Source organism: Amblyomma americanum, chromosome 9 (genome assembly GCF_052857255.1).
Source record: "Amblyomma americanum isolate KBUSLIRL-KWMA chromosome 9, ASM5285725v1, whole genome shotgun sequence".
Taxonomy (NCBI): Eukaryota; Metazoa; Arthropoda; class Arachnida; order Ixodida; family Ixodidae; genus Amblyomma; species Amblyomma americanum.
The window spans coordinates 58,958,580-58,985,886 of NC_135505.1; the positions used below are offsets into that span (position 1 = coordinate 58,958,580).

The window sequence follows — 27,307 nt, forward strand, 5'->3', positions numbered from 1 at the left end:
TTTTTTTCTACAGTTTCCACTGCAGGAGATCCTAGAAGTGGACACAAAGAGAGCCAATTGCACTCTGGGCAAGGAAACCTCTGTCCAAGTTCATAATTCTTCATATTTCAAACATTTAGTGCAATACCTGAAGTCATTAGACGTGTAAGTTGCGGAAATTTTTTTACGACAGTAACTTTACTCCAACTTCACGTTGCTTACAAAGGATCCCGGCATGAATCCTTCATTTCTTTAAAAGTAATGAAAATGCACTCTATTGTTGCGCCGTTTCAATAAGGCAGGAGGGATATGTTCTATTCGTGATTCTCAGACGGGACGACGGGTATCGATAAAAGAAAATATCCCTAAAAGTTCGCTTTTTTCATTAATGTGAGTATAAAAAACACGGCATTAGCCAGCCGCCTGAGCGGCCTGCGAGTGTGGTTTCCTACAAACTAAATATTGAAAGCCTACCGTCACATAACTCTACAGGTTGATATAAGGACCTTCGTTGAAGCTTTAAGCAAGGTTGGTTTCAGCTAACACAGTTTCGCACCTTCTTCTGCTAAGCAGTGACTAAAATAGCCCTACAAACCTCCTGCCTTCATTACGCATTTTGAGAAGCTTCTTCCTCAGCTGTCCTCTTTGATTTTGCGACTTCTACATGGCATGCGCGTGGCCCATGTGAGAAGGTTCTCCTTAAGGCCTTCTTAAACATATGTGAGGACAACTCCATTGAATTTTCCTCCTAGTCAACATTTTGTGAATTCGCCAATTGAAAGATCTAGCTTGTCGCCGAAATGCACATGCAGCTTGGGAGAGATGCAGCTTTTTAGGAAAGAGAGCGGAAGCGCGGGGCCGTACTGCCTACTAATTTATTTGCCACGATTTTTACACTTCTTGAATAAAACCTAGCGCTTATGTAATGCTTCTATGAGGAAATTTTAAGGCATTAAGCTGACCAGGACTCACTTTTCCGCTATTCCTGGGCTACGGCGAATTCCCACAAAGTGCGTTCAACAGATAGTTCTTACCGCGGAGATGAGTTAGCTAGATTAGAGGTGAGGCAAAAAGGTGGATTAACATTTGGGAGAGTGTCTGCGATCGTCTTAGTATACAAGCCTCTACTCTGGTCATGTCGACAGTGGTAGGAGATAATGTCATATTCTATGGGTGCTACTCATATTCTGTGATTTTGCTTATTTCAGCACGAAGCTGCTCAATTATATAGGCTGGTACATTACGAGAGAAATCGCAGATGTCCTGAAGAGCGATATACGCAGCAAACTTAATGCTGCCCTTGATGCGGCGGACAAGCCAGGGGTTGCACTGACATTAAATTCTGAAAGCTGCATCGAAAAACTAATTGGCTACTACCCCGTAATGGAGACAGGAATCGCATACCTGTACCTTAACGATTATTTTGGAAAAGCTTCCATAAAGAAGGTAAGTGAAATAAGAGGGCCGTTTACACATCCATAGAGCGCAGTCTTTCATACATCTGTTCAAGCGCTTTAAAAATCTGCAACACGGGCACGTTAAAGTCATTAGCGATTGCCGAACGCGAAGGTGTGGAGGAGTGAAAAAGCCTCTCAACTGCTGGCTGCGCAAGATTCATTAGGAATGCTCTACGTGTCTTACAAAGTTCAAAGCTCATCGGCCAAAAAAGAGGAAAGGTGTCGGGGATGACCAATTCTATAGGTGTTATTTATGACATCGGCAGTACAGAAACATCGCAGCGCTTTTTAATTCACCGAAACCAAATTCTAAACTTACTGCTAAAGTGGAGGATAGGCGTTCATACCATGGAGTTCCTGCATTAGGAATCGTTGCAGATGATCCGCAAACAATCTACCTTTATTAGGACTTGGCGCAAGACAGGGTGTAGCACGGTATGCGAGCAGCGACGGCAGGATATTGACGGCACCGGCGCTGTGCTTTCAGTGCTTGCATGACAAGTCAACGGAATCGACGTCGAGTCTCCTTTCGCATTCGCATAGTAGCAGTACTCATAGTAGCATTCGCATAGTAGCAGCATTCGCATAGTGGCAGTATTCCACCTGACAGGGTTAACTATGGCAAGGCAATAGAAGAGCAGTCATGGCTGTATAGACCTACAAAGATGTACGTTTCAGGCGGTGCTACCCTTACCGACTCACAACCATTGAATTTGGCAGTACCACAGCCCTACACTCCACTCTGGTCCTCCCCTACCCCCTACCCCACCCCCGTCCCCTCCCCGCTTCCCTGCTTGTTTCTCACACTCTCACACAAGCAGCAAACTTCTCGCGGCAGCTCTGCGTTAACGGCGCCAGTTCCTGAGAACTGCGCAGAAAGACGTCTACACTACGCGCGTTGTCGTGCTGCACTAGTCACGTGACACCAGCGAAGCGCTCCGCTTCATCGCCGTCCATGAGCGCAGACAAGACTTCGCGCGCTGTCCTTGCGTGGCCTTCCCGCTCTTTCCGTGTGAACAAAAAACTGGGCACATAGTCACTGTTTCTTCTAGTCTCCATTTTTTATTGTTACTGGCGGGCTCGCGCCGAACCCCGAAGCAGCCAAGGGGCGGTGCCGTTTGATGCTGCGAAGTTGCAATAATTTCGAGAAGGATTCAAGCCATTTCGTTATTGTAAAAAAAATGTGTGATTTTTTTTCCGTGAGGGGCACAATGGGCTTCGCCATAAAATCCGGATTTCGGACACAAGAGGATCGACCATCATCGAGTGGGAGGGGGGGGGGGACGTTTGCCTAATACAGTTTCGGAGCATTTCACAGTAGATGAGTGGAGTAGCAGGCTACGGGAAGTGTTGCACAGTATTTTGTAGGCCAGTTGATCTTGATATACGATGAAGGAGAACAAATGTTTGATATGTAGATATACCGGTAAAAAAGGCCCAACACAATTTTTGTCAACTGAATGGTTTATTGCTGCTTCTCGTGCTGTAGCTTGTCACCATGACCCACAATCAAATCGATCACAACTCTTCCGCCTTATCAAATATCAATGTAACCCCGATATGAAAGCTTTTCGGGGCCTTTAGCATTCAATATTAATTCCAGGCTACAGTATTCTTACTCCATAAGCAGTTTAAGTAGCATTACGGTGTAATGCAGGCGTGTGCCTCTGCGGGTTCCACAGAGTATTGTCTCTGCATTGTGCTGCGAGCCCAGCACGTTAACACCCCCACCCCCCCCTAGTAAAAGCGAGAGAAAAACCTACATATGCGGAGGCAGGCGCATCGACACAACCAAAAGAAGGACGGTTAAAGAAAGAGGGAAGGCGGCCGACTCAACAAGAAGACGAAGACTCAACAAGAAGCGTGCGTCATAGACTGATCCAGTTCGGCGCCGCAACACAGCCAAAAGTTGAATATTGGCCCACATATGTAAAAGCATAAAGAACCGTTAGCCAACCGAGACAACCGCCTAAAAAAATCGAAATAATTGACGTGACTGTGGCCCAAAGAAATAACCCGAAATGGAAAACAGCATCGAAAGAAAAAGCATCATTCTAAAAGCGCATTTGGCCTACTCATTTCTTCTCATCGCCCTAATAGTTCATCGCTATCATCACGTGCCCATCCACATTCGCCAAAGCTGTCACCGACTACTGTTTTAGCACTTGTTCAAATTGAGGTTTTTTACCCGGCTCTTATAGAATACCCCCATTGGGTGTTAGGTATTAAAATGAAATGAAATGGATCATATGAGCATCTAACAATTTTTTTTGGAGTAGTTGCATGAGCAATGTTGCGTGGTTTCACCACGTGCAGCATCTGCGCAAGTACACAAGGCCACAAAATAAGCTGAGCTACAGAGTGGGAAAAGATTAACCTTTGACTTTTGCCAGCACTGCTGCAGTTCCCTTGACAACGACAACGCTGCCGCCAGACAATTGCTCGTCGCTGTTCAAGGCAAGATGGATGGGCCGAAGGTACTTTCAAATAGCACTGCTAATCTGAGCACTAGCTCAAAACAGCGGCTTCGCTGTTCGTCCCCTGGTGGATGTGATTAAATAGCAGACTGCCAAGGCGGCAGAATATTATGTAAAAAAATATTTAATCTGCACTTCTCACGTAATGGAAAAAGAAAGCGTCCACAGCAAAGAAAACGACACATCCCATGGATGCCGCCGCTGAATACGTTGGTTAGGGGTTAAGCGCAGGCTCTGTTAAGGCAGCGTTTATGCTGCGGCGAGGCGCGCGCGCGCGCGCGCGCCCTGCACGGCGAAGTCACGTCGGTCAAAGCGAGACCCTCTATACTCCAACTGCGCTTGACCGCCGACGCGTTTGGCGGCTTCGGCGCACTCTGACCGCATTGTCGGGGAGATTGGAGCATGTATCTATTTCGCGCCGAGTGCGCCAGCCGCCGCCGGCCCGGCCAGACTGATTTGGCTCCGCGGCGAGGTGCGCGTTATATTCAATAGCTGCGGCAGTTCGGCGGAGCTGTTCTTTTCGAGCTCGTCTATTTTAATCCATTCACAGTACAAATCTGAAGGTACATGCAAGTTGGCGAGAGAGCCAGATCCAGTGGACCCGTTGGATCAAGCGGAAGCCGTTGAAGCGTCGTGCGCCGGCTTTGGTTTCAAGCCGCGGACTTTAAACGCGACCGCCCTCGAGCACCCATTTGTTTTTTCGGGCAAAAAATAAATAAATAACTTGGCCCATGCAACCGTGGGAGACCTCGACGCTGCCTGCTGCGTCGTGCAACGGCTCCGTTCAAGGAATCACAATCCGTTGGCCCCAAAGCCCCGGCCAGCCTGCGATGGGCACAACGCACCCCTCGCGACTCCCCGCACTGGGGATATGATATTTAGTTTGCAACGGCTGCTCTCTGAGGAAGGGGGAAACTACCCGCCGGCGCCTAACCTAACCGTGCTCCCTCAAAACCATCGCACGCTCTGTGGGGCTGAGGTCGCTGAAATGCAGGCCAGAGTTTTTGCGAGAACTACGTCGTCGGGTTCGGGAACGAGAACCATCGTAACGCTGGCAAGACGCCGGTGCAAACGTAAACGAGGCGACGGTGGCGACCCCCGATAGATGCCTTCAACGTGCGGCGGCGGTAGCTTTCATTTCGGCAGCAGCTAGACCGTACCGCTAGCCGCCAGAAATCACGGAGTCTCCGTTTACGTCGCGTTTCACGTCACTCCGTCCTGTGACGTCATAAGAGTTCTCTGTGTCGTCATAAGAGTTCTCGAGTTTGAATCGGAGCGGCGGGAAAAAATTTTTCAACCTCGAATCGAAATTTCTTTGAAATAAATGCATCTTTCTCTCCCGGACAAGCGTCAACAAAGCCATGAAATGCCGAACTATCAGATATTGCTAACAAAAAAATTTTGATAGGGTTCTCCTCAGTGTCTTTAAACCCCCCGTAAACCTAAACCAAAACCTGACCACGCCCACTCCAGGATGAAGGCCCTACAAATCGAGAACTGCTGTTTTCTTGTACATTTTATGTTAATGGAATGCAGACTTGAGTTATTTGGTGATATAATTTATGAATGCAGCTTAGAAGAAACAGACACCTAGAAGCAGCGAACAAACAAGGATGATGCTAGCCATTGTGCGTTCGCTATTTGTGTTGTAGTTTCTTCTCTTCCTGAGTATTATATTAATGCAGTGTACACAAGTCACATTCCCATTTTCTGTTTGCTCCTTCACATCTGCAGAGGTTTTAAACACAGAAAACAATTTCTGCTAGTGCTAATAGACAGTACATAATTTCGTCTGCAACACAGCAAACACTTACGTTCAGTGCAAGTAGACAGTATGAAATTTCCTCTAAGGAATATTTTTTTTTTTCATTGTTAGGCATCCGACGTTGCAAGACATCTTAGCACTACATTCAAAGACTTTATTACAGAGAATTCTTGGATGGATCAAGATACACGTAACAAAATGTCACAATGGGTAGGTGAATATGTTGTTTTCAGATTTTTATTGACATAGTTTATATCATCTTCTACAGTACCTGAGAATGAGAAGTTCCTACGGAAAAGTATGTGCAGAAAACGTTTTCTTCGCTACTTTTTGTTCCTTGTGCTTAGACTGGACGAAAACATTGTCATCACTTCACGCAAATTATACCGATGCGCAGAAAAAGCCGGGAATTTTGGTCCATATAATTATCAGCGACAAATTGTTATTACTATGGCATGGCGTTTTTCAGTTTACTTAATGAGGTTTTGGTGGTTCTTGATGTGCTTGCTGAATAGCTTCAGAAATTTTGTCGATACGCTAATAACGAAGTTGGCTTTTATTATTATTATTGTTAAACATCTTTTTTCCCGATTTTATTTATTGGTGGGTTGCGTGCGGACGCAAGCTCCTCTAAACTATCCGCCCTGCCATCGGTAATATTTGAAACTTTTTATAAGTGAAAACTCTTAATGTTCTATATCAATATGTAATATTTTCTAAACATTACTTTTAGTCAGATATACCCTAGAAACGTTTTTGTTTCTGTATACATCTTTTCCTCCGCAATACTCTTATGCGCTTATATTTTACTCTATCATCATATCACGTGCTAAAATTCACTTTCCTATCCATGTTCTTTCAACTTTATTTAATCTGCTGCCCCAGCCACATTCCTAATTATTTATTGTCTGAAAAAGACCTTCAATATGTGTACAAACACACTGTCTCACGGGGATTATTCCAGTGTACTGCTACAGCCTGTGCGGCTGCAATTGATTTCACATATTCAGAAGTTTATTATCTGAGAATATACCCTCGAGGTATGAAACTCCTCTATAGCAACGCGCAAAAGAAAGCGTGCACCAGAGTACCTTTATCGTTATTTCCAGCCACCATATTCACGTCATCTATATATGAATATGTTTCTAGAAAAATGCACACATCGTAGTCATGCATTGGGCAAAAACATATTTATACTGCCTCTAGGAAATAGGCACATTAGCGCCACTTAATAAATCCCGACGTAGGCTTTCTTCTTCCATTTTTATTATATGAGACCCATTTTTGTGTTGATCATTCCGCCTTCCTATAATCCACTAAAAGTCTTTATGCTTTCCGCTGGGACCATATGGGAAGTGTAGACAAACCGGGCATAGGAAAAAAATCGATAATGCCAGACTGTTTCCACTACGAGGACGCAGAGGAAAAACTCCAGAGGAGTGCTATTTTTGAAAAAGACAAGGCGCTACAAGCACACGCGTAAAAAGACGAGGATACAAAATACAGGAGCCTGTCTTTCGTCTCGTTGTCGTTTTGTGCGTGTACTTGTAGTGCCTTGTATTTTTCAGAAATTCAAAACCAACTAGCCCGGCAACATACGCTATTTAAGTACGAATGCTATATGAGGATTCTATGGAATCGAATAAGTTTTTCCTAGCAATTACTGTCAGAAAATTTAATTTATAAGATGAAAACGTAGCGTGCACAAAAAGAAACTTATGAAGCAAGCCCAACAACAATGAAGGTGTGGCTATGTTTCAGCCAGTGACGAAACGGGAGAATGTATATTATGAAATGAATTCACGAGAAATCTGAATTGGACGCCAACCTTATTTTCTGTAATTATTTCGGCGCACAGAACTGCCTAAATGTAAGAATAGAGACTCCGAACTGTCGTCTCTGCAGATAACTTCCCTAGATATTTGCCCGCTCTAGGCCAGGTCATGAACACTGATCCGCTTTTCTTCTTACGTGTGTCCTTGGCAGTGCCAACTCTTTCAAAAGGCAGATTGCACATTCTTCAGAGGAGAAATTGAACTGTCGAGGTGTCCGTTGTGACTGAGGGGCACCAAGATAATGTTCTGTCTAAGATTAAATTTAACGTGAATTTGGTAGGGTTTTTGGTAGGCCATGAAATTTTCTAACAAGCAAATGTTATAAACCGTGACTTGGTGGGAAAATGGCTTGAAATTGTTGAATACTACGACTGCTCCTCAGCAATACCCGACGCGTACACCAGCGTAATGCTCTCTTAATCCAGCATATGAGAAAATGTTTTTCTTGCAAAATCTTGAGTAATACGGTGATTGCATGGCGGTAGCCGCACCGAATGATCCCTTAGGCAGCTATGCACGAAGCAGAGAATTGAGACACTATCTCTCAACGCACAAAACCTTGGCACCCTCTCTCAACGCACAAAACCTTGACAACCTCCACGAAGAAGGCCAGGTGAAGCACATAACATCGACACTCTCACAGTGTGCAATGGAACTGGTGGGGCTACGCGCGAAAGCAAGGTGCGCTCGTGCAGTGCATATGCAATACCTTCATTCGTACTTGATGTCACCTGCATGCAAGAGACAAGCATCACACTAGGATACAGCACCTACTTTCTCAGACCGCACAGCTTAGTGGCCACGCTTACGCCCAAAGGACGCAGCAAAGTAACATCACATGTTGCAAACAATCGTTCGAAGTCAACTACTTGCTCTTAGAAATCCTGCCCACCACCCGCTGTTAAGAGAGCATGTTCGTCGTCAGTATAAAAAACCCGACAAAATATAGGTTTCGTTTTATGACCATTTATGATCTGATAGAACCTGCCCTATGCGATCCACCCCATTCACATTCTTCCAGTTATTTCTCTCTCATTGTCCGGATCAGCTGTCACTCGTAGTCCTAAGTATTTCTTTACCACTTCCAGCACCTCGCTGCCAGCTGTCAACTGCTATTCCCTTGCTAGACTGCTGAATATTGCTTTGGTTTTCTGCATGTTAATTTCAACACCCACCGTACTGCCCTGCTTGTCTAACTTATTGATCATTCATTGCAGTTCGCCTCCTGAGTAGCCTAGCAAGGCAATGCAATAAACGAATCGCTTTTTGCTCCATTAACTCTTATCCCCAACTGTTCCCAATTCACGCTTCAGAATACCTCCTGGAAACAGGCGATTATTAGCATTTTTGAGATCGTGTCTCCCTGCGTGACAACTCTTCTTATTGGAATATTCTTGCTGATATTATGTCGTACTATGGTAGCTGTGTACTCGGTATAGACATCTTCCAGTATTTTTGAATGAGCCTCTTCTACATCCTGATTCCGACTGCTTGTATGACTGCTGATGTGTCAATTAAGTCAAATGCTTGCTTTTAATCAACGAAGGCGATATATAGGGGTTCATTATATTCTGCGCATTCCTCCATCATCTGGTTGATAGTGTCAGTATGGTATATTACCGAATATTCTTTACGTAAGCCTATCTCATAGTTTGGCTGATTGAAGTCAAAGGTTGCCCTGACTCTATTTGCGATTACTGTAGTAAATACCTTGAGGGCAGCAACCAGTGAAATAATTTGTCTAATTTTGTTCAAGTGCTCTGTAGCTGCCAGAGCAGCTGAATGCAGGCCCTAATGTGCGTCACGCTCTGTAAGCAGATGACGTCACTTTATCAGCTACAACATGCTCCGAAAGGCAGATAGAGGATGGCTTCCAGTAAACGATTGACGCATTGTACAGATAAAAGCGTGAAAGCGGCGTACAGTGTCTAAGAAAAAATCAGAACTAATACCATTTAAATGCGGTCACGGGGCAAGAAGCCGTAGCTTGGAGCCAGTATAGATGTTCACTTACCCATAACTCAGCCTTTTACACGGAATAGGGCCTAAAATACACCCACACAAATGACCGCTATGCATGGAATATCCGAACCTCTCACACTAGATGGCACGCATGCTGGCAGTCCGGAAAATTCTATACTGATATCCTGAGCCGTGGGTGGCCGCGCTGTACAGCCGAAACCTAGGGGACCAAAGACAACTCGTTTATAAGGTGAAGGAAATAGCTAAGGCCGTAGAAGCCCTGGAGCCATGGCCCCTACTAGTCCTGGAGCCGCAGAGCTCTCTATTCAATAAAATATTTATGATCACCAGGACCATTAGGTAAGCAATTTATCATGCTAGCGCAAACATCTTCGGCGAAGCTGCATCGCTAACACGAATGCTTGAAATGGCAATAGCTGTACATCCAGCTAATATTTTTAAATAAAAAGAAAAAAAATGTGCTAAAATTTTGGATAAAAATTAACATGATGTAAAAATGAGGGCGCGCATGCGTGGCAAAGACGGGGATGACCATGCGCTTCAGCCCAATCGATATCGACACAAATGTCTGGGCTCGACCTGGCTCATGACCTTTCGCCGCTGCGCCTATCGGCCTAGTTCCATTCAATAAACCCTCTGGAGCTCCACAGCCGTACTCTCCCGACACCTGCAATGCCTGACGATCTCTAACATGAAGCCGTGCAAGTGGACTCAGCAATTATCTGTACCAGCTCCCCTGGCCAACGGGACCCAGCCATCTTCAGCGGGACCGATGAGCAGGATATCGAATATTGGCTCACGTCTTACGAGCGGGTGCACCTTTACAGCAAATGGGACACAGCGATGAAACTAAATAAAGTCATCTTTATTCACTGCGTGGCTAACCGGTGGTATCAGAGCCACGAGGTGGACATCCGAACATTGCGTTCAGGATGATGTCCCCAAAGTATTCGGTCGCTCGACTTTCCGGAAACTCCGCGCCAAACAACGCTAGCGAGCATACTCTCAGCATGTCGGCAAAACTTTATAAAATACACCGAAAACGTCCTTAACATATGCAAATGTGTAAACATCCCGAAGCGTAAGATCACAAAATTTAACACATCTTGAAGAGTACTGACGACGACGTCTTTCAGATGCTGTTAGTGCGCAACTTGTGCACCGTTGCTGAAGTCACCTTCTGCCAGTGGTTCCAAGAGCTGCGCAAGCAGAGCATTCTGACTCGTCAGTACCTCAGGCACGTTACCGGGCAGACGCCAGCAGCTGATACCTCCTCGCTGATGCAACCGATCAAAAACTGTTCGAGTAGGAGTGGCGGGTCAGCTCCCTCTCCTGCCCAGCCCTGCAGAGAAAGCTCCATATGTTGCTTCGGCTCTTCGACACGCCATTCAAAAGTACCGAGTCTCTTCTAAACGTCCATTCGTCACCTGTCTGTTGCCGTTCCGCTGATGTACGCCAATATCATCGGCCATCTTCCGCCTCCTGTTGCCGGTCCCCTGGAGTACACAGGCGTCGTAACCAGACCTCGACCGCCTACCTACCCTTTGCTTGCAATACCTGCGCGAGAGGCGGTGCCTTATCTTCGAGCGGCTCCTCGAGTCCGCACTCCCTGGTGCACAATCGCAACCGACGTAGTTGCTTCACTTGCGGCTTTCATGATCATGTGACAAGGCTGCGCCGTCGTCCCCCAGCTTCTGCACCACCTTCTCAAGAACCCGTGTACTGGTTTACCACGGGGAAATATTCCGAGCCTGCTTAGAAGCCGTCCAGTGGTCCTTTTTTCCATGACGGCCCTTTCTACACACCGTTAACCTTCGAGAGGAGCAACTCCTCTCCTATGCGACGTCGCTCCAATATTACTCAAAAAGGTAACTAGGTGCCGCATTCTTCAGGCAAAAACTAGGCCTCCGTTTAACTTTCAAAAGCCTCGTATATTTCCTACTAATCTTATCGAAGTTGCTGTCGAGAAAATTTCGGTCATAGTGCTTGTTGGCACTTGTGCTGCTATTTCTATTATGGAGGAAGAACTTTGTTGCTCGTTAAGGAGGGTAAAGACGCCAATTGCTGTACTATCACTGCGCACGGCCAACGCTGAGCTCATCAATCGTTCGCAGCGTGTACCGCTCGAGTTGTGATTCAGGACTCCCTGTACCCGATAGAATTCGTCGTGCTGCCTTCCTCTTCCAAGTCTGTTATTACTCGCTGAGATTTCCTTTTCCGCCATGAAGCTATCATCCACTGTACTCGATCGGAAGTCGGGTTATCTCTGCCCAATGTACTGCCGGAAGCTACTCCTTCTGTTGCCCGTGGTAAAGCCCTCCATACCAAAGACATCAACTTTTCCTCAGCCTCTTGCGTTCTTGTTCAGTTGTCTTGAGGAGTTCTCAGTGACGACACTCAACTCTTCATCCCAAACAATACTATTCTGCTCCGCAAGAGTCTTCCATTGCAATACGTCGTGTGGCGCACAAAGAAACCAGATGCAGTGCGGCCACACTCATTGGAGAGTGTCCAAGGCGTAGCGTTGGCTGCTGTGCCAGCAAGGCGCCTCCAGCGTTCTGATCGGCTCGCGCTTAATGTTCTTCGTTCTCTTCTCGCGTGCCGCTACGGCAGCTACAAGGTGGCCCTACAGGGGCACCCGCCCAGCGCGAAGGAGTTTGCGCAAGATGAGCTGCACTGAAATAAGTATGCACAAGGAAGCACACACACTAAATGAAAAGGAACAGATGTGAAAGGCCGGTCAAGTTAAATCACTAGTTCCATGTGGGGCCGTCGGATGGCGGTGCAAAATCAGGAGGGCGAGCCTGGCTACTTGGAAGTGGTCGAGATTTGGCACGAAATGTAAGCGCGGGAGGAGTGACCAAGTAGCTGCTACCGCCCAAGGAATGTCGGTTGCCTCGTCTACTGGCTGACATCGCGGATCCGGATTGGGCGGGTAATGGGCTTGATGCAGTCCCGTGGGTGGAGGAGGCTGTAAGTCAGCGGCGGGAAGTGCGGCATCCATGCGATGAAGTGCTTGGTACACGGCGGAGAGGTCGATAACGGCGTAGTCGGCAGCGAGGCCTGAACGCACGTAGTAGCTGGCTGTTGTGCCCGCGACGCAAAAACGTCGCTTGTCGCTGAACTTGCCGCTGGCCGCTACTGTAACGGGATATGATGCACTGAACTGTCGAAAGGCGCGGAGACGGAGCCGGGGTAGGCGACTTATGAGTGCCAGCCGCATTGAAGAGAGCGAACGCTGAGCTAATGGCAGCGCAGTCAGTAGAGGCAAAGGGGGAGTAGAGGACGGCATGGTCACAAATGGCCGTAAGGGATGGTGCAGATGCCACCGGCTGCGGTGAAGGAGACGCAAGGTGGATTCTCGAAGCCTCGCCGAAAACAGAAGCTGCAGTGGTTGCCGCGGCTGTCACGGTTGCACCTGTACGGCTTACGGCGTCAGATGTACAGCAAGCGGCGTGGCTCTGTGCAAGCAGATTATCTGGAGAAACTATACAGCGTCAGGTACGCACGTGGCTGTCGGCAGGAGGCAGAGTGGGCCGCGCCGGAGGCAGGGACGGAGGTGCCGACGAACTTGCGTGCAAGGCAATGTGGTTACACTGGTCGAAGAACCAGTCGAAGAGATGAGGCGCTCGACGAGTGGTACCGCATCCGTTAAAACCGTGAAAGCACTCACGGGAGTATGCGAACTAGACTGAGCTAGAGCCGCTGCTTTGAGCTGTACTGGGTTCTGTTGCTTCACTATGTGGCGGATTGCTGGCAGCTGAGTGGTGGAGTGGGGCGCAGTAAAAACGGAAAAAAGCTTCTTTCAGTCTATTGAACAGGTTGAGTTCCGGGGGCGGAAGGTCGAACTGGTCCAAGGTGTTGGCGGGCAACTTCCACTTGACGACAAGGAACCGCCAAATCTCGGACTACACGCCGTTGACATAGAACTGGCTGGGCATTCACTTGCGCGAGTCAAGCAATGGGGCTGTGTTGGCGGAATGGCCACAGCTGTACACGGGACGGGTCCACGGGTAGGATCGGGGGCTGCTCATCTTGCGGTAAGTCTATGGTGAGGCAGGAACTCGAAGGTAGAGCTGCGGTGCTCCGGTTTTGGGGTTGTTCGGGCTGTCCTAGGTCACCAAATATGTGGCGCACAAAGAAACCAGATATGGCGCGGCCACATTTATTTGAGGGCTTCCCACCGCGTAGCGTTGGCTGCTGTGCCAGCAAGGCGCGTCTAGCGTTCTGATCGGGTCACGCTTAGTGTTCTTCGTAGTCTTCGCGCGTGCCGCTACGCCCACTACATGGTGGCGCTACAGCAGTTAAGCTCTGTGTCCACTGGCCTCTCAATACTATTGGCCTGTAACCCACTTTTCTTTCCTACCATTCTGCTCCTTGGTGAATGCCACAGCAGCAGTGTGCGGCCCTTCACATCAGTGCTCATCCACGAGGTGACTGACGATACACCACACCTCGCCATGAACTCGCTCAGCCCACCTTCTGGGTCGGACCCCTCTTCTAACGAATTTTTCTTACACTCTATCGACGTCGATCTTCCTACGCCGCCAGGGACACAGCTTCTCACCATTATTCATCAGCTCTGCTCTCCCTTCGACGCTAAGCAAGGCCTTTTGGGCCGCGCTTGCACTGTCCCCCTTTGCATTGACACTGGTGCCCACACGCCACTGCTGCGGCGCCTCTATCTTGTGCCTGCCATCAAGAGCCAGACTTTTGAAGAGCAAGTCGACCAGAAGCTTCACAACAGCCTCATTAAGACCTTACGCAGACCTTGACATCGCCTGTTTTGCTAGTGATAAAAAAAGAGCTCCATACGGTTCTGTGTACTTTAACTCCGTCTTAACAGATCCTGCGCAAGGACGTCTGTTTTCTACCACGCATAGAGGACTATGTGGTCTGCTTGCAAGTGGCAGAGCTCTTCCCTCAATTTACATTTTCAGTACTGAAAGCTCCCTATGGAAGCAGTCAATCGCCCCAAAACAGCGTTTGTGACCCCCGACGGTTTGGACGAATTTACTGCGATGCCACTCGGCTTTTGTAATGCCCTGCGAAATTCAAAAAGTATGATGGATACCATTTTGCATTGACTTGACTGGAAGATGTGCCTATGCTACCTCGGCCGCATTGTCTTTTCCTTCGACTTCGACACCCATTTATGCCACCTTAAGCACATCTTGACTTGCCTCTCTGACATCGGCCTGCTGCTAAACTTGAAAAAACTGCCTTCTGCTGCACGTCAGCTGCCCACTGTAGGCCACGTTGTCTACATGCAAGAGATTTGTACATACCTGGGGAAACTTCGTACTGTGGCCGCCTTTCCCGAACTTCCCTCCATGAAAGACGTAGATCAGCTTCCTAGGTCTGTGCTCTTCTTTCGATGCTTTGTTCTCCACTTTGCTTCTATTGCTATTCTCTTAATAGAATGGTCCGACCGTTTCGATTTATCGCTGTGCTTTCCAGCATGGGACTGTACCTATAACATCTTCTGAAACGTCCTCACGGCAGCGGTCATACTTTGGCGCTTCTATTTGAACTCTAGCACTCCTACCGAAGTCCACACGGACGAGAGTGATGTTGGCCTTGGCGCCGTACTCGCTGAGCGCATCCTTCATTTTGATGAACACGTCATTGTCTATGCAAGCTGCACACTTACGAAGGCTGAATGTTATTATTGCGTCGGTGAAAAAGAGGATCTGGCCCACGGGTGGGCTTTGCCAATTTCCGCTCTTGCGTTTATGGCCTTTGTTTTGCTTTCTGATAAATCATAATTTGCTTTGTTGGCTTTCCTCCTTGAAAGACCCATTCGGCCGCCTTGCCAGGTGGGCCGTTAGTCTGCAGGAACATGACATCCGCGTGGTGTATCGCTCCGGCCGCCAGCTTCAAGGCACTGATGCACTGTCTCGCTTCTCACTTCCAGCCGAGATCGCCAGCCTTTTGCACCTCTGACGCCTCCCCATCGCCACTTCACATAAGCGACATACGCTCAGCGCAACGTACCGACCCCTACATCGATTCTCTTCTCGACTTTCGCTCTAACTCCACGGCTGCTTCTCCATCCGATGCTCTCCGCCGCCATGCTTCGCACTTCGAAATTCGTGGTAATCTCTTTTATCGCTGGAACTGCAGCTCAGGAGGCCAAAAGTGTTTTCTCGTTATTCCGGCCCACTTGCGCACGCAAATATGCACCTTATAATAAACTGCACATCTCCAACCAAAAATTTAACTTTAACCCAACTTTTCGAAGCCGACTCGGCTCCTTCATCAGGGGTCACTGAGGGCAGTAGCTAGCGTCTTTTAAGTTCGGAGGGGGGGGGGGGGGGTGAAATAACAGCTGTGTCCCGAATGGCGCGGTGAAGAGGGGTTTTAGGCGGTTAGTCATGCTGGCGCACTGCAGGGAGGTGCTGAATGGCGACTTTTTTTCGTTGCGTTGAAGATCCAAGTCCCTGGGCATATACTGGGGGCAGGTTTCCTTTTGTGCGGTTGATATTGTTCGGGGTGGTTTGGATATGCCAGGATTCCAGAAGGAGCCTCTTGTGGTAATTTGTCTCGGTTCCGAGGATGCGGGTTTCTTCAAAGTTGATTCTATGGCCGGAGTCCTCGGAATGTTCGGCTACTGGATTGCGCTCTCTTGCAAATTTGCGGACGTCGTTCTTATGTTGCCAAATTCTTTCTTTGAAATTTTTGGTTTCACCGATATAGCTTGCGTCACAGTCGGTGCGTGGAATCTGGTAGACAATGCCTTGGGCTCTTTCTCTCGGCGGCCGGTCTTTGGGAACAGGTAGGCAAAGCGCAACAGTGTTTGTGGGCTTGTGCGCAGCCTGGAGACCCGATTTTTTGATGATTCGGGCGAAGCTTCGCTGACACCTCCGACATAAGGTAAAGTGACGTATTTTGGTGGTGGCGTTGGTCTTTGTGCATTGATTTCTTAATAAATGTTGTGTTTTTGTCGTCGAATGGTTTTTCGATTAAAGCCTTTTGGGTAGCCGTTCATGATGAGTTCTTAGAATATCGTGCGCTGTTCTTTTTTTCTGTCAAGTCCTGCGCTGCAGTGTGTCTCAACTCTTCTGACCAGCGTCTTCACCACTGATGCTTTATGGACTGTCGGGTGGTTCGAAGAGAAGTGGAGATACCTGCCTGAGTAAGTTGTTTTGCGGTATACGGAGAATTGAAGGTTATTGTCGTTTCGGGACACGACGACGTCCAAAAACGCAGGGAGGTTTCTTGTTCCACCTCTAGCGTGAACTAAATGTCAGGTTCTACGGAGTTTAAACGACGAAGGAAATTTTGTCTTAAATTTTTTTGTTTACGGCGAACCAGTAGTCGATATACCTGAGGAAAATCATTGGTTTCGGGTGGAATGAGTTGAGGGCTCGTTGTTCGACGTGTTCCATTGTTAAATTTGCCATAACGACAGAGATGAATGCTCCCATTGGTGTTCCTTTCACTTGTCGGTAAAACTCCCCGCTTGACGAGAAGTATGTGTTTGATAGGCACAACTCCAGGAGGCGGCACACCATTTACACTCAGCGGGGTTCATGCCCTGAGCGTGTCGTCGCGTTGCAGGGCGTCACGGGTAGCGGCCACCGCAAGCTTCACGGGGATGTTTGTGAAAAGGGACACCACGTCGAGGTAGACAAGGCATTCGTCGGCCTCAAGGGTGGCTTGGGACACCAGTTCGATGAAGTGACTGAAATGACGGATATGGGTCGCTGTTTTTCCTGCGATTGGGGATATTAGTTTGTGAAGGTATTCTGACAACGAGAAAAGAGGGGAACACCGGAAGTCGACGATCGGGCTCAAAGGGATCCCGGTTTGTGGACTTTGGGCAGGCCGTAGAATGCTGGAGCCGATCTGTTGGTGCTCAATAACTGAAGGTAGAGATGTTGGAAAGTGGGGTGTTTTTCGAATACTTCTTTCAATGTTTTGTTTAGCCTTGCTTGGGTAGTGGTTGTGGGGTCCTTCTTCAGTTTTTCATATTCTTGACTGCTGAGTAAGGTGGATATTTTCTCTTCGTAGTCCCGTCTGTCCAGAACGACTGTTGTGTTGCCCTTGTCCGCTGGGAGGATCACTATGTTTGTGTCTGTCTTGAGGTCTTGTAGGGCTTGCCTTTTGTCCGGATATAGGTTTGATTCTCTGCCGTTTTTGAACGTCTTCGTGTCCCGAAATGACAATACTCTTCAATTCTCCGTATACCGCAAACCAACCCACTCAGGCCGGTATCTCCACTTGTCTTCGAACCACCCGACAGTCCATAAAGCATCAGTGGTGAAGACGCTCTTCAGAAGAGTTGAGACACACTGCAGCACAGAATTTGACAGAAAAAGGAACAACGAACGATACTCAAGGAACTCATCATGAACGGCTACCCAAAATATTTATTCAAAAAACCATTCGACGTCAAAAACACAACATTCGTCAAGACATCAACGCACAAAGACCAACGCCACCACCAAATAAAGTTACTTTACCTTATGTCGGAGGAGTCAGCGAAACCATGGCCCGAATCCTGAAAAAATCGGGTCTCCAGGTTGCGCACAAGCCCACAAACACTGTTGCGCTTTGCCTACCTGTTCCCAAACACCGGCCGCCGAGAGAAAGAGCCCAAGGCATTGTCTACCAAATTCCATGCGCCGACTGCGACGCAAGCAACATCGGCGAAACCAAAAATTTCAAAGAAAGAATTCGGCAACATGAGAACGACGACCGCAAATTCGCAAGAGAGCGCAATCCAGTGGCCGAACATTCCGAGGACTCCGACCATAGAATCAACTTTGAAGAAACCCGCATCCTCGGAACCGAAACAAATTACCACAAGAGTCTTCTTCTGGAATCCTGGCATATCCAAACCACCCCAAACAATATCAACCGCACAAAAGGAAACCTGCCCCAGTATATGCCCAGGGAATTGGCTCTTCAACGCAACGAAAAAATGTCGCCATTCAGTACGTCCCTCAGTGCGCCAGCGTGACTAACAGCCTAAACCCCCCTCCCCCGCGCCATTCGCGACACAGCTGTTATTTCACCCCCCCCCCCCTCCCCTCAATAATTAAAAGACGCTAGCTACTGCCCTCAGTCACCACTGATGAAGGAGCCGAGTCGGCTTCGAAACGTTGGGTTAAAGTTAAACTTTTGGTTGGAGATGTGCAGTTTATTATAAGTGTTCAAACCCAACCAGACAGGCAAATCTGTCCAAACGTTTAGTTTTCAAATATGCACCTGTTTCCACGATGACCCACAGTGCGATCACGCGGCAGTTTTCTAGACGCACACTCGTAACCGGGTGCTCCACTAGTGGCTCGGCATGTACACTTTCGCACTTAAATACGCACGCCCCTGCCTCAGCTGCAACGTCGCAAAATGCCTCCTCATCGTTTTGCTGGACAGTTCCAGCCGCTCCTGTGCACACCACGCCATTTCGACTGCATCGGTAAAGAATTCTAGTGCGCGGTTCCGTACACTGCGGCGGGCAGCCGCTTGGCTATCGTTGCGCTTGATCACCTGAGAAGGCGTGCATTGTCTGCCACAGCGACAGCCGTTGCCTCCTCTCTTTTGCAGCGTTTTGTCCTTCTTCAAAGAGCACCTCGAGAACTGCTTAGCTGCCGAGGCCGCGCCTTTCAGTCCGACGACGTCAAAGCAGTTCTCAGCCAGTGAAATATAATTCATCATTCCACCTCCGCCTATCGTGCGCAGTCAGCGGTCTCACCGAGCAATTCATCCGCACACTCCGGGTTATGTTCTCTATATACGTCGCATCCAACCACTCTAATTGGGATCTTGTCCTTCCTATGAGACTTGTGCACACAATACTGCTCGGCAGTCCAGTACCGGCTTCCGTGCTTTCTCCTTTACACCCGTCATCTGTCTGCTACAATAGATAGCATTCGGCCTTACCAACTTGACATCCCCGAATGTACCCGTTTCCGAAATCTTACTACACGCATAAGACATTGCCAAATCACCGGCTCGATCACGACTGACACCCAGTGTCGCAAGAAATGGCGCCACGACAACGCTCACACCACATCGCACTCCCCTCCTGGCACCTTTTTGCGGCTCTGGATAACGTCAAGAACTCCTAGACTATCCTCGATGTTTCTCGCCAAGTATAAGGGCCCCTACTGCGTGCTGTAGTGCGCATCTGTTAATTACGCCGTAGAACCGTACACCGCGTCTCCCGATCTACGCCCCCGCGGCCGCGAGACATTAGATGTCCAGCGCCTCGAGCCTTAGTACAATGCCGCCATCGCACCGTCGTAGTAAGTCGCCAAGATGGCCCCTCTCCTCCACAGGAGCGATTGCAAAGACGCACATTCGTGACAAAGACGAAGATGACTATGCGCTTCAGCCGCATGGGTGTCGCCTGCAAATGTCTGTGCTCGACCTGGCTGACTTCCGAGTGCTTTCGCCGCTCTACCCGTCCTCCCAGTGCATTTCTTTAAACCCCCTTTTTTACACGGAACACATTTATGATAATTAAAGTGACGCTGAAATTATTGAAAAGTTAGTGAGCCATATTCTGTCCGGAAAGTGCACAATAAACGACATCAAAGAAAGTGGACACCAAAAGATCTGATCAAAACAACCCCCGTCCCTCAAACGACCAATTGTGACAACAGCGTAACCAAAACAGTGTGGTACGATTGGCTTAAAAGGCACTAGGTTTCTGGGATCCCATTTGAAAACAATTACAGGACCGCATGCATTTAAGTCTGCTCAAGAGCGAAAACGCAAAAGCCTTTCCGCTTATTCTTTTTCTCCCGCCAATTTTCATTCTTATATTTTTTGAAATTTTGTTATTTTTATGTCTAATTTGGTCCTTTCTCTTTCATGTTGCCTTATTTTTGTTTCTTCTCTGCATTTTATTTAAGTTTTTATTACCTTGATTTTCCTATTGTTCATTATTCCAAAATAATTAAGTAACTAAATACAATTATTGAACCAAACATTTCCATTTCAAGATCTACTAGTGCGCTACCTAACAGGATGAAACTATTGCAAATTTATCTCGACACGACAATATAATCGTGCCGATAATTTTTGCAGACACCACTTGCTCACGCAAAATAACCCTGTAATGCTTTCGCATTATGAACAGGGCTTGTATTTATGTCGACGGCGATTATAATAGGAAATAAAAGTCACTGTTTGTAAAATTAGGCATTATAACATGAATACGTCCAGTAGATTGATGGTGAAGTTTATTTTCTAGGGCAAATTGCTGAGCCAATGCGATGCTTCTTTTCTGGCGCCTTCAGTGTCTGACCTTGTGAAATGTCAGAAATATGCCGCTAATTTGTGGTTTATAGTTATAGAAAACGAAGTTTTGAGCGAGTTGTCGTGATACTTCAGGCGTAACTGGACCCCCAAAATTGCCTTCACATGGATATCCTTGCGGGCGCTTAACTCAGAGTAGGTTATTACAAGAATTCGCGCAGAATATGAAACCAGCTTACGTCATCGCAGACCAAATAAACAAATCAAAACACACGTGAAAGTAAAATAAACACGTAAGAAAGGCATTGCTTGATTCTAGGCCCGCTATAAAACACCTTACTTTTTGGAGCAGAAAACTTTGTATTCCAATTTATAGACCGCAAATTAAGCATACCTGGCACTGTCGAACCCTTTTCTCTTACGCGATGAGATTCCACAAGCTCACATGGGGTGTCGCCTTTACTTTTTCCAAGAATCTGGCAGTTTCGAAATGTGGCCCACATTTCTTAGAGGACTTGCCATGCGCCAAAAAGTGCACAACTTCGTTGTTCTTTAAATTTTGTTCGCCTTCCCGTAGCATCAGGTGAGAGGGGGAATTTGCAGTGGAGGAGGTGGAGAAGCGAGCTCGTGTCAGCAGGCGCGCGTCATCGGCTCATGGAATGCGGTACGCCACGTAAGCCGAAGTGTGTGCAACGAAGCAAATGGAAAAGCATAAAAAGATTGTAGCTCACCACAAATATAGCGAAGTAAAAATAGTACAAATATAAAACAGAAAATTTTTTGCGAGATATAAAAGCCAGCCTAAGAAGGCGAATTTGTCTGGAGAAATTTTGAGGTAATCGGATAGCAAAAGTGAAAAACACTAAATAAAAAATCAAGAATTTGGGAAATTGAAGGTCATCATCGTAAACTGACATTCAGCTTGTGCAGTCTGTGGAATGAAACCGTTTGAGCGTCTAAATTCTCGTTCCCTTCAAATCTACTTCGCTTACCTATCGGGTAATCTGTTATAGGCTTATCACACAACACATTCTACTCCGATCAACTTAAATAGCTTGGTTTTACCCGCACTACAATTAGCATGAGTTCTCTTTTTAAACCTATGCTGCTCTCACCCTGTCTATTGATGTTATTGTATTGTCACCCATTCGATAGCTAGCATCGCCGCATTCAATTAAAATTTAAAGCTTTTCCTTGCAGCTGGAAGTTGATCCGAAATGATCTGCAATGTTCACATTAAAGTAGTACGTATCCTACACGTGAAGTACACACCTTTACTTCACCTGTGTGTTTCGACTAGATCCGTTGAAATTCAATCTTATTCTGCGAGGTAACTTACATTCTCTTTAATGATGAAAATTGGAAGCTGCTCCAGTAAGAACTGGCAAAACTTTAAAAAAGTGAACGAACCGTACTGACGCACTGGCCTACCTTGGCTTGCTCTACTCTGACAAAAATGAAGATTGGGCGCTAGACTCACGTGTCAGAGGGATCCAAAGCCTCTCCTTGTGACAGGAGCGACCAGAAGGAAGAAGCGTGTTGCATAGCCACCAACATGCCAATAAAGCGTCTCTGACGATGCGATTGATACGTCTACAAGGACCTCCGTGCCACCAACCATTAAAGAATGGCGCGGCTCTCTTGATCACGCGATGGAAAATATGCCAAAGAGATCACAAATAGGAGACCCTTACAATCTTTGAAAGTTCTTTCTGCTACGCAGAGCATATATCTCTTGTATTTAATAGCTTTACAAATAACAGAATGAATTATCAGACGCTTAAAAGCAATTGTCCCCAATTACTTGTCCAATTTCTAAAACTCTACTGCAGTATATCTGTGCACAGGAGGCGTATTTAAATTACTCTTAACAAATTCGAACCCCATTCTGGAAAGCCCGCCGAGATGGCCGTACATGGTTAGGCATGGTACGGAGATATGTCGGCGGCAGGTCGCATTTAAAGCTTGAAACATTTCTTGATGTTCGTAAATGATTTTTTAGACCAGCAACAGTCTGTTTCTGATATTTGCCGCCTATAACCAATTGAACATACCAAAATACTGAGCGCAATTATAAAAATTACCATTCGGAAGCATGCAAATTAATAGCATATTTAATTACTTCAGCGCATTCTGGGTCTGAGCATGTTGTGAGGACCGGTATCAAATAATATAGAGCTTCATTTGTTCTCGGGTGCATGCTTGTTTAAGATACTCAACCCACAACTACAGTTCCGCACACAAAAAGTATTACTCAAGATATTTACCAACTGTTACGCCATTCTTATGTCATACATTACTGGAGATTTGGATATCAAGCCATGTGGTAGTAATCATTTCTTGATCGTACTTTGCGGGAAAAAAATAATTTGACGGCCACTATGTTACAAAATATGGCAGTGCTCGCGTGCTGATTCGGAGAAATAGGTGTAAAATGATCAACAAATATATTGATTATTTTTAAGTAAAACCCTGTGCATATAATTCACAGCATATACTAAATCCAGCACGTGACTTCATACCGCAAACTGTAGGTGTCGCAATGATTGCAAAGCCGTCGTAGATAGAGGGCTTCGATACGGCTAAGAAACAGAATAACACTTAATGTATCTTCGCTATCCAGCAGATTAAAAATGAATAGAATTCATGTGCTACAAATAAAATGGCCGCTGCGTACGGCGAAAAGCCATACGAAGTGTTTGGCCAGTCTACACCACCTCAATATATTGTTACATGGATGCCACTAAGGTGTTCAATAGCATACAAAATACGTAAATGGCAAAATGCGATTCCTATCTCACGAGTTAACACTGTCGATATATTATAGCAACATAATCGTGCACTAGGGGAACATTTGCGTTGAAAATAAAGTGAGAATTCTACTAAACGAAGTTCAGAACTCACAGGAATGCAAGAGAAGTGGCGCTATTGCGCAATAAGAACTTCTGTAGAGAAGGGTACAGTTGAAAAATTACCATATATAAACTTACAGTCGCTCAATGTTGTAGCAAATCTTCAGCATTAGTAGTATCCGAAATTGTGTAAAAATTATTCAAAAACTTATGTGATAAAAGTTTACAGCATACTGGTCCTTGAAAGTAAATTTTCAAATGGAACGCTACCTCCTGTTATCGAAGGAGGCTGAAGTTATCCACATTCTAAAACAAAAACAGAGATCCCGTCTCTCTAACAAATTTTAAAACATTGTCTTTGTCGTCTTGAGCATGAACATTGTCCAAAAAATAATGACGTAATCAACAAACGACTCGAACATTTCCAAGAAAATAATAATAACGTCGACCCCCCTTCATTCTGACTTTCAAGCTGGATGGTCTAGAACCCAAGCAGCACAGGTAAATGGCCCAAGATTGGAAGCGTATTCGCAAAGGCCAGTTTTGCAAAGGACCAGGATGGAACCATCCTTTTTCAATATTGGGCCGATCACCTGTGCTGCTTGGGAAGATATAATTTGATGCTGCCCTTCGCTACATTATCAACGCATTGATACGTGAGCATTTTTACCTCTCTCTATATATTCTGGTCTTGGGAAAGCATATGATATCACTTCGCGTTACGGCATCGTGAGGTATTTGGGAAACTAAGAAATAAATGAGACGTTAAGCATTATGAAGAGTATGAAAGCTACGTGTCTCCTCCGACATTGAGTGCCAAAATAAGAAACGCCCTCCCCATATTATTCGTGCACGAAAATGATGATCCCGAAGGTAGCGCACTGAGCTGTACGCTCTATCTTGAAGATGCATTATTTGCGTGATTTCTTTCCAGTATCAGGTATCTATGCAGTTGAAGTGAATAAACGTCAGATAAGTTTTCGGTCTTGCAATTTTACTATATGTTACAGGCAAGGGAGGTGGCGATTAATCTACTTGCAATGTGAACCGATGCGAACGTTTTCACATTTAATGCTTCAAATGCGGCCTGCGTACCTGCGTCCTTTCCTCGCAAAAACGAGTTCTTTTAGCGAGGCCCTTAAATATGCCTTTCTTGGCAGGCAAGAACCATTGGTAACTAGTGAGAAAAAATTTTCTAGGCGTTATTTTAGATCCCAAGCTTATATTTTTATCCCACATCATGCGCACAGAAGAAAAATGCATATACACTATGACCACTTTAAAGATCCTGTCACTCCATTCCTTGGTCATCAATACAAAATATCTGATAAAACTTCACCATAATCGGGTTTATTCATGTATAGACTACGCATGCCCAGAGTATCATCATGCATAGCATATCAGATGCCATTTCGACACGGTTTTCGCTTGCCTGCTGTCGCCGTAATAAGTAGTTAAGTTCTAAGCTTATATATCATGGTCAATGTGCACACTCTGTCCATCTAGCTAATGCGCCTATCAGTGATGTATGCTCTACAGCGCCAATCAGTTCGGGATCATCCGTGTCAAATCTCGTTACTAAAAACCTCGATACTACGGGTGTATGCCAGTGCAAGAACGCATGTCTGTTCAGAAAGGAAATGTCCGACCCTTCGGGAAAAATATAATTCTGCAGATTTCTACAGGGATGGCTCCAAATGCGCTGATTTTGCTACATCAGCCATTGACGAAAGGTTGTTCTCGAAAAACAAACCTATCAAAATGAATCAGCTGTCTACACAGCAGACTTAACGCGATGGTCTTCACGTGATTCTCATGGCTATGTATAATATTTTCGAACAGAGAATCAAAAAATCTCTCGCATGCTGCTATCAGATCACTTTTGGGAGTGTCATGGAGTTCATAAATACAGATCAACAAAAATGAATCTTTATTGTCGAAGCACTGACGAAATAGACGCAAATCAAGAATCTGGCATGGCACCATCGTTTTTGTCCAGAGATAAGAGACGTGCTTATATTTTCTACAATTTCACAAAGATAACAGACATTGTAAAAAACAGAGAATTACCGAAGCATGCGACTTGGACCAAAAGAACAGACAGTAAACTCAATGCTGCGTGGCCTCGTACGCACAATCAGAAAAGCATAAAAACTGCCCTGGTGTCTTAGCGTTCACAAGACTGAGCTTAGATTACAGATACAAAATTTGCTCACATCTGCTGGCGTGAAGCCTGTATGTAATATATCTGCTTCTAACGACTCTGGTAAGCTTGCTCTCATTGAGCGCAATAATGGGCATGACAGCGACCGGAGATCATGTTTTTCTGAAGTGTAGAGGCAATGAGTTTTACTGCACCCTAAACTATTCCAAAAACGTTATTCACTAACTGTGAAGATAAAAATACTTAACATTTTAAAGAATACAGTTGGCTTTGCTTTAGGCCTCTTATAAATGAACACTTGACATGAGCCTAAAGTTTTAAGCTTTGTATACTCTGCCCAACTTTGAATTTTCTTTTTGAAAAAAAGTTACACCGGCTTCATTGCATGATAGGTGCCTCAATAATATGCAATACCCAAAATTTTTAATTTTGCTGCATTCTGGAGATCATACAATGTCAGTTCTTGGCACTTTTAGGCACCTTAGATGGCTTTGGGCTTGGAAATTCTTATTCATCAGCATTTTCTGGGTTCGTCACTTTATTTGCTACCATAAATTGCAAATCATTCAGCGCTACTACCTCTGTCGTTGGCGTCATGAAAACTGCTCTTACAGTAATAAAAGCAAGAATCCCAGTGCGCAAATTTTCACTGATTATTATGATTACTAATATGCGACCAGGCCTACGATTGCTTATGGCACGCACCAACTACTTCAAAAATTTACACAGGTTGACGGACTTGAATACCACGTTGGTGCCTCGTACAAACTCCTTGACAAAGGATATGTGGAAGGACAATACGACCTCGTAAGTAATCGTGTTCTCAAAACAAGACAAAGAATATTTTTTTCAGTCCTGGTAATTGTATTCAGTATCCAAACTTTTCTTTATGCGGTTCTAACAATTCCACACATGCTTGAGAATATATATAGAGGAATCACTTTTGAGGTATGAACCCTTTAAGAGGAAACACTAGTATATTAAACGCGGCGCTCCCTCCAGATATCAGTAACCTCCTTTCAGTTCGGCCGTGAATTCTTCCTCTGTTAGAAATAAAAGGAAAAAAGTTTCACAAAAGACGGGTTCTTTAAATGAATACCGTAAATCCCGCGAACAAATTGCATTGCGATCAGGCCGAAAAAAAACAATTAAAAGCGCTAATTTAGGAGCCCTGAAGTACAGACGGCGCAGCCGAGGGTGACAAAGAGTACATACAGCCTGCCTGCCTTCGGGCCAGACCAATCCCCCGAGGGCTTGCTATTTGACCGAACCTGCTAGACTGATGTCGAGAACCCCGAGCTCAAAGAGGGAATCCGGCATGACCAGCACTGCTTCTGCCAAGACACAAACGCCCAGCTGCACAAGGCTCTGACTCCCTTACGCACAGGTTCGCTCAACACGCGGCCACACTTTATTATTTATTATTTACAAATGCCGCACGCTCTTTTTGAGCCCTAGCAGGAGTGGTTAAAATGAGAAGAAAAACTAAACCGGCATAAAGGTCGCTTGGGAAACAGCAGCGCTGGAATGTACTGCGATGCGTGAAAAAATGCTAAGGTCGAAATAAAGCAACAATGAAAC

The 27,307-nt window shown here is 46.1% G+C and overlaps 1 protein-coding gene and 1 long non-coding RNA gene across 2 annotated transcripts in view; both read left to right on the top strand.

Moving 5' to 3' along the window:
• LOC144103362 (uncharacterized) overlaps positions 1–1,312 on the top strand; it is a 39,908-nt gene extending 38,596 nt beyond the window's left edge. Inside the window, exons 3-5 of the mRNA XM_077636103.1 lie at positions 14–144; positions 1,188–1,214; positions 1,297–1,312. Coding sequence (XP_077492229.1) covers positions 14–144; positions 1,188–1,214; positions 1,297–1,312 — 174 coding nt within the window. The remainder of the gene's footprint in view (positions 1–13; positions 145–1,187; positions 1,215–1,296) is intronic.
• Positions 1,313–1,387: 75 nt separating this feature from the next.
• Positions 1,388–26,489, top strand: LOC144104958 (uncharacterized). The gene is made up of 3 exons (XR_013308667.1): positions 1,388–1,425; positions 5,790–5,888; positions 26,456–26,489. It is a non-coding gene; the product is annotated as an uncharacterized LOC144104958 (long non-coding RNA).
• Positions 26,490–27,307: the final 818 nt, after the last annotated feature.